Source organism: Gobio gobio (assembly GCF_949357685.1).
Source record: "Gobio gobio genome assembly, chromosome: 3".
In the NCBI taxonomy this organism is placed as follows: domain Eukaryota; kingdom Metazoa; phylum Chordata; class Actinopteri; order Cypriniformes; family Gobionidae; genus Gobio; species Gobio gobio.
This window is the reverse complement of record NC_137099.1, coordinates 52,379,600-52,387,661: the sequence shown is the minus strand read 5'-3', so window position 1 is coordinate 52,387,661 and position 8,062 is coordinate 52,379,600. Positions and strand designations below refer to the sequence as shown.

Sequence of the window (8,062 nt, the reverse complement as noted above, 5' to 3'; positions counted from 1 at the left end):
GTGCATTCATCTCACACTAGAAGTGATGATGCCTCTCAAATCTTACACCGCATTAATCTCGTAATGATCTTCAAGTACGGATTAGCTCATTTTATTGCGTTATCGTGGAATCAGAGGATGTGTTCCCCCTGCTCATATTAATAGCGTCTTATGCTTCATTTATCAGCTGCCATATGTTCGCTACAAATCTAAAAATGATATGCCATGCTTCTGAACAAATGTTTGACCGTATCACAAAATGGAACCGGCCTAGCGCTGATTCATGGGCTACTTTGTGATGCATGACAGTATTAGCGGGACAATGTATCGGGCAGCCTGACAAATGCAAGATTCTCTGCATGGCTTGTGCACATGATAGCCCAGCTGTTGCCTTTGCCGCAGAATTGCAGTTCATGAGGGTCACATGCTGAGGGGCTCCAAAAACTAACGCTTATGCTTCTATGCTAGTTTCGTCTTTTTACCATGTTTTGTAACAAAGCAATGTTTTCTTTGTGTGACTGACTGTGTGTGTGCAAATGTCTCTCACACTTCACGTGGCCGAGGTACGCCTTTTGCAAATTTCGTATTTTGTCCAGCAAAGACTGTATTATAAAAGTGTGCTTGACTCAGCACAGTAATTTGAAGTAAACAAATATGCACGATTGGCGGTGAACCGACCGATTCTGTCCTCAATCACGGACGGCAAGACTGCCAGCGGATGAACTCGCAATTTTGGCAGAGAATAGAAAGTGTGCGGGGCGACGTGAAGGGCTCCATCGTGACTGATTACGGGATCGCTGCATCTCATATCTTTGATGAAATTGCTGCTGTTTGTTTTGGCCGGTCGGTGATCATATGGGGTGAGGATGCACATTGAGAATGAAGGCCGTAATAAATGCATCCCCGATCACAGAGTCCTCAGGGAAAGTGAAGTGCTCGGCTCCCAAATTGCTTTTCAAATATTCCTCCAGTCAAAGGTTTTGTTAGGCGCAGCGGTTATATCTGGCTCCATTCACACCCCAATAACAGGAACACGAAGCTGCAATATTTGACTCTCTCAAAACAGCTGGTTTAGGGGGCAGCCCTCGGTTTCGTGGGCTGAATTCGTGATTGAGATTATACCTCGCACAGCCGAAATTAGATTCCCCACTCATAACGCCCTAATCATCTAGAGTTAACAAGATCTCAAGCTGAGGATGAATTTTGATGAAGTTCCTTCACGAGAGTGAAATCTCTCAAGGGGAAAGGCGTCAGGACATCTCGGACTCTAATCTCTCTCTCTCTCTCGTTCTCTCTCTAAAAGCTGTATTTTGAAGGAACGCTCGGGGTTCAATACAAGTTAAGCTCTATCAACAGCTTTCATGGCATAATGTGGATTACCAGAGAAGATCATTTCGACTCATCCCTCGGGTTAAAAAAGAGCAAAAATCAAAGTTACAGTACAGCACGTACACTGCAAGTACTTAAGGACAGGCAGTCAACTTTAAAATATCTTCATTACTGTTCAAACGTTTGATGTCTGTAAGATTTATTTGAATACATTAATACTTGTATTCAGCAAGAATGCAATAAATTGATCAAAAGACACAGTAAAGACATTTATAATTTCACAAAAGATTTCTATTTCAAATCCAATCAAACAAATGCTGTTCTTTTGAACTTTCTACCGGTCCGGTCTGCTGATATACTCCCACTTTTAAACATTTTCGTGTGCTTTCAAATACTCCCGTGCGTTTATATCACAGACATATCCTGAGCGCGTGAACACAATGGCCAATCAGAGGTGTTTACGATTCCACTCAACTGCGCTTAAAGCGTCACATTTTTATATTTCACTTTTGACAACACTTGTAAGCAAAAAACAGTATGTGTCAAAAGAAGTATGTCAGAATTCACTGTACTCATAAAAGAGTAGGCAGAAAGTACCCGGATGACCTACTAGGGTGAGATTCTGAAGTGTTCATTCGATGAATACTTTACAATCCCATGAGGCCACCGGAGAGGATTTGTGAATGCAGTGAAGCGATGCAACTGATGCTGGTAGGTCACGTGATAATGACAACATGGTGAATGTAGTACATGTAGATTACACTCAAGGGAAGATGGGAAGAAGGAGGCGGGAACTGGCAAACATTCAAACAAGACTTTAATAAAAAATAAACAAACTGAAAGTAAAAGCAGCAGCCCCTCACGGATGACTGCCACGCACACACATAACACATACCCCCATTGGCCTTTTCAGGCCGGGGGGTACACCTACCCCGGGGGCTCAATTTCCGCATCTCCTGTGTCTGGGGGTATGGACAGACGAGACGAGAGAAAAGGGCGACGGAGACACAGAAAGCGACAGGATGAGAGAGTGGAGAGAGGAAACAAAAGAAAAAAAATGTGGGTCCGGTACCTAGACACACTGCCGTGCCATGCGATGGTACTGGACGCTCAGTGGACGGCTCGATACTCCTTGCGGCCGGTGGTGGCTCCTCCTGTTGAGGGCAGCCGGCAGCGAGTCCCGCACTCCCTGCTCCTCCCCAACATGGCGGACGGCAACAAGCTCCGGCCCACTCCGGCGACTCATCAGCTCCCTCTAGGACGGCAGCCACCCCATCTCGACCCAGGGGCATGGCAGTGAGTTCCCCGTCCGACCGGTCTTCACTCGCTCCAGCACCATCGCCTTGGGCAGCCACTCGCGGTCTTCATTGCCCTAGCTCCTCAGCACTGTGATACTCCTCAGCAAGGAGGGCTCTTCGACAGCATGTCCCTCCTTCCTCCCGGGTTTCGGCACCAATGTAGTGAGGTTTGTTGTTACGGGAAGAAGGAGGCAGGAACTGGCGAACATTCAAACAAGACTTTAAGAAATAAATAAACAAACTGAAAGTAAAAGCGACAGCCGTCACCGACGACTGCCGCGCACACACATAACAAAACGTAAATAAAACACAACGTAAATTCCGGCCTGGTCCTCTCTCGTCCTTCACTGATGTCGCACGTCCTTATATGCCTCCGTGCTCCCTCGTGAGAGGACTCGAGACCGGTGTGCCTCGCAGGTGACGCTCATTCTCAATCACTCACCGGTCTCGCTCGCTCCTCCCACGTCTCTCGCTCGCCCACCTCGCCACAACTCATACTACACACACTCATACTATATAGAACATACCTTTTTAAGAGCCGTGAAGTAATTACTTATTCAAAATAAGTATCTATACTTATTTTCGGACGCAGCCATTGAGTAGACTTGCTCCCGCTGTCAAAATTGAAGGGTTGAGGGTTTGTCCAAATACACTACCCTCGCCCACTTGCCGAAGTTGAACGCATTTCAGAATGGCAGCGGGGATTTCCAAAGGGGAATTGCTTAGGGAAGTTTGCAAGTGTATGTCTAAAAATGGAGTTAAACGCAGCCCACAACGCTGAACAAAACGAACTTTGATTGGTTGCTTTACATGTCGGTCAGACATCCTATTAGGTGGTCCATAGTCGATGAAAGCTGCCGTCAGTCTGAAGGTCTGGATATGTGAGACTAGTGCTGCATCCCAATTCGCCTATACTATGCCCTAAATGTACTCTTTTGAGTGTGTAGCAGAAGAGTAGGCAAGCTTTGGGACATACTGCTTCGTCATCTTTAAGGACAGCTCTGTCGCTTAGTCACACACATCCTGTCACCGTTTAAACTGTCAATCATCCTGTCACAGTTAAAATCCTTCACATTCAATTTAATTTCATTTCCTACCGTATCGGAGAGAAATGCAGTAGCACGTTGATCTGCCAGTCGCGGGTCTTTCATGCAGAGACTCTCCTCATTTGTTTGCAATTTGAATATAATGATGCATTTAAAAGTTAATGGACAAACGTATCATGAGAAAAGTTCACAATGCTGCTGCAGATGAAATATAATGTGGATAACATTGAACAAATTTCTTTTCGTCACGTTAGATACTGATAATTATTCACTCAAACCCCTTTATCTAAACCTCTACTTAACCGTCGGACTCGCACATCCGTCGGGTTTGTCGTTTTTTAACACTTTTTATCCGTGTTTGTAGTTCTAATCGAATCCTCATCCAACTTGCAATGGGTTGTGGGCAATATTATACGTTAGAGTGTGTGTGGAAAGCACATGTGTGGAAATAGTGGACCATCAAATACTATTTAGGCCGGATAATATGCGCATTGGGACGCACCGTAGGTCAGGTGAATCCGAAACCAGTATTATAACATTTATACTTCTAGTTAAGACCAATTTGTCAGCTGAATAAATATGACAGTAACATGTATAGTACCATGCTCTCTTTTTAAGGGTAATGTTAGCTTTGAGAGTCGTCTCTTCTGTAGTTTAAAGCATTATTTTGCATAAGCATTCATTTAATTTGAAGTAATTGGCCCTCGTGAGGACCAGTGAGGTCAGGCAGGACATGGTGGATTTAATAGTTGAACATCAGCAACACCACCTATCCTGTTCCTAAGCTGCTCCTAAAATACCAGCTCTGCAAAATGTTACTCAAATGTTTGAGCATCAGTAGTTCCAGGGGAGTGTGTGTGAAGCTGTGCGACTGAGGAACTGCAAAGAAATCTTTGTTATGGAGGCTGCCCTGCCTGGGCAAGAAAACATAGGAACTAGAGGAGTGGAACTCTGTTTTGTAGAGCGATTAATCCAGATTTTAAGACCAATACCTTTTTATTTTCAACTTTGGAAACAGTTTAAGCTTTGTTGAACAAAGCTTTGATATAGTGTTTTGCTCTTCGTAACACATTTTATGAATTGAAATACCTGTATATGTGTCCATACACTCAGATGTTTGGGGTCTGTATTTAAAAAAATAATACTTCTTATGTTCATCAGGGCTGCGTTTATTTGATCAAAATTACAGTAAGAACAGTAATATTGTGAAATATTATTATAATTTCAAACTGTTTTCTATTTTAATATATTTAAGATTGTAATTTATTCCTGTGATCAAAGCTGAATTTTCAGCGTCTTCGGTGTCACATGATCCTTCAGAATCCATTCTAATAGGATGATTGGATGGTCAAGAAACATTTATGATTATTATTATCAATGTTGAAAACAGTTGTGCTGCTTCATATTTTTGTGGAAACTGTGATACAATGTTTTCTTTGAGTAGAAGGTTCAAAAGAACAGTGTGAATTTGAAATAGAAACCTTTTGAAACATTATAAATGTCACACGATCTATTTGATCTAATTCTATCTAAAAGTTCATATCACCACATGAAATGTGAGAGACGTTAATCTATAATCTGTGTGTGTGTATTGTATTGTATGTGTTGCGTTTATAATGCTTGTCCATCATCAGCATGGCTCCCATGTAATGTTTTCATCTCACATTTAGACGAAGCTTCTTTCTTTTTTTCTTTTTTTGTCTGGCCGTTTGTTTTGCAGCCCTCTACGTCTTAACCCGCAGAGTAATCGGGATAAGGTGCCAACCCCAAGGTTAGCACCATCATATTTCCTTTGCAATCATCTTGCCTGAGCTTCATTCAGAGCATGCATCCGCTGAATACCGAGTTCCCGTTTATTTATAGTCCCCCACACGCACTCCTCCTTTGAGAATATCCTGATATCCTGTGAACACTTCACACCTGCTCCAGCTACCATTTGAATATCTGGACCCTCCAGGATATTTGGATATCACTGTTTATATTCATATTTGTTTGTCCCCCCACGTCAACCTCAAAGGATCTCACATCAAGTGTGTTTTTGGTAGTTTTAACACAGCAGTACAGAGAGAGGACAGGGCATGATGGAGGATGGAATCAGGGATCGTTGCAAGCCAGATTTAAATTTGCATCTCTCATTTGAGCAGTGCAGCTAAATGTCATACATCAACTAGTTGTTCTGTAGAGTAATTTATGATGGGAGTGGTATAATTGTGTTTATTTTAAAGTTAAATATAAATATATATATTTTTTTAAATTAATGTATGATATACATTTAAAAAAATAAAAAAATAAATATAGTATATAATTATTGTATTTATTTGTTTATTTATGTTTTATTTATTAATTAATATATAATATGTTATATATGTATTTATTTACTTTTATATGGGATTTGGTAGTGTAGTTTTTTTTGTGAAACTTAAATAAATACAAAATATAAAATGAAGGTTATATATGATATAGATTAGATACATTATCTAGATTAGATACATTATATAGATTAGATTTCATTATGTTTTTGTTGTTTGTGATATACAGTCAAAACAAAATTTGTTCAGACGGCTTCAAAATTTTCCCACATCACAGTTTATTCGCTATAGTTTATAAAATGGTGATAAAATATGACAAGAACTCGAGTCAGATCACTTTGATAGAAAGGAATTCAATCAACCAATCAGCTGTTAAATTTAAGCACACAATTAGATAATACCAATTTAGGTCAACCAATGACCAAGCAATGCTTCATTTTGTTCAGTCTGTTGAGTAAAAGGTCGCATTAGCAATTAAAGAAAAACACTTAAGCAAAACATGGTCAGGTCAAAGTGTGAATAATTTTGGTCCCAAATCAATTTTTCTGATAGTCCACTGTATGAAGAATTTTTGGGCATAATATGTCACAGTTTACTTTATTTTGCTATCCTCACTTACATAAAGTTATATATTATATAGATTAGATACATTATATAGATTAGATTTCATTTGATTTTTGGAACACACACACACATATTCATTCCCCTCCATAAACAACATAAATCTAAGAGGGCACAATATGAATGGGCATTACAGGTCTGGCAAAAACCACTAGTACATGGCGCAGATGTGCTTTGCAAAGCTTATTGATTTTTCCTACTTGAAAAAATCATTATTAGCTTTTTAAATTCTTAGTGATACTTATTCTGAATCTTATTTTCAGAAAAAACTCACCAATTACACTTTCTTACATATTGCTTTGAAGCTGCCATCCGGTCATGCGTCATCAGAGCGCATGGATTGATAGGTATGCCATGCCGAGAATGAAAGTCTCCAGGGGTAGAGGAGCGCATGTGGTGAGAGAGGAGCTAGGCGATTTTGAAGCCAGCGGGACTGTTTGATGTGGTTTGTCAATAACGGGTACTTCCCTTGGCCCGTTTCGCCTGTGGTTTGTGTTCCAAGTGTCGGCATTTCTCTGAACCGGACCGCAGCAGATAGGTTTCCCTATAAATCCCCGTCCTTAAGCTCTTCATTCGTCAGCACTTAAAAATATAACCATTGCCTGTGATCGCACAGCGTCCCACCAGGATTAATCCATGATTTCATCACATTTGATAACTGTCTGGCTAGCGAGATAAGGCAGCCGCCCGGATAAACTCTCAATGTCAGAGAACTTGCCAGTTTCCTTGTTTGTCTCCTGCCAGCTTGGGCTTTACCACCAAATTAGGGCCCATGTTTATCCTTTTGTGTTTTAACCTCAGGGTTTGATCTTACTGTCTAACCTCTATATTGAATAACACAGGTTAAAAGCGAGGTGAACATGTACCTTTGATTAGCTTACTCAATCTAATAAGGTGGAATGAGACGGGCTGATTCTTATCGCACAATTTTGCCAGAGTGGGCTAATGCTTTTCCGCCTTCATGCAGTTTGAACAGGCTGAAAGTAGATATCTGTGTGTCTTTCATCTACTGTACACACCAGCAGGCTCTAGTCTTGCTTTCACCATCTGGGGTCAAGGGGTTTTGAGTGGAAAACACCTCAGATGTTCATATGAACAATCAAGAACATCTGAGGTGTTTTCAACTCAGAACCCCTTGACCCCAGGCGTTACGGCATCCTTTCTCATTCATGTCTCCTGTAGTATTTTGTGTGTGTTTGTGGTGTATTCTTAGCTCCTCTTTTATTCTGAGAATGGCACCAGGGAGGAAAATTAACAGCTCTGATAGGCCTCTATAATTGGAGACTCAATGAAGCTTTCAATGGAAATTAGTCTCAGCCGACTGCAGACTCGGTTATGAACCACCACTGAGTGCTCTGCTGTAAGCCTAGTCCAGCCTAATGTTACACGCAGGGTTATTATGGTAAAACTAAATCATAAAAACTGTTACTTAAAACAAATGTTAGCTAAAATATATACAAAATAAAACAAAAACTTTATT

The 8,062-nt window shown here is 40.9% G+C and overlaps 1 protein-coding gene across 4 annotated transcripts in view; it reads left to right on the top strand.

Annotated features, from left to right (window-relative positions):
- Window positions 1-8,062, top strand: part of npnta (nephronectin a) — a 69,457-nt gene that overhangs the window by 19,655 nt on the left and 41,740 nt on the right. For 2 of the 4 annotated variants that reach the window (XM_079812195.1, XM_079812193.1), the window contains exon 3: window positions 5,373-5,423. The exons of the other annotated variants lie outside the window; for them this stretch is intronic. In XM_079812195.1, the coding sequence (XP_079668321.1) occupies window positions 5,373-5,423 (51 nt within the window). The remainder of the gene's footprint in view (window positions 1-5,372; window positions 5,424-8,062) is intronic. 4 annotated transcript variants of the gene reach the window in all.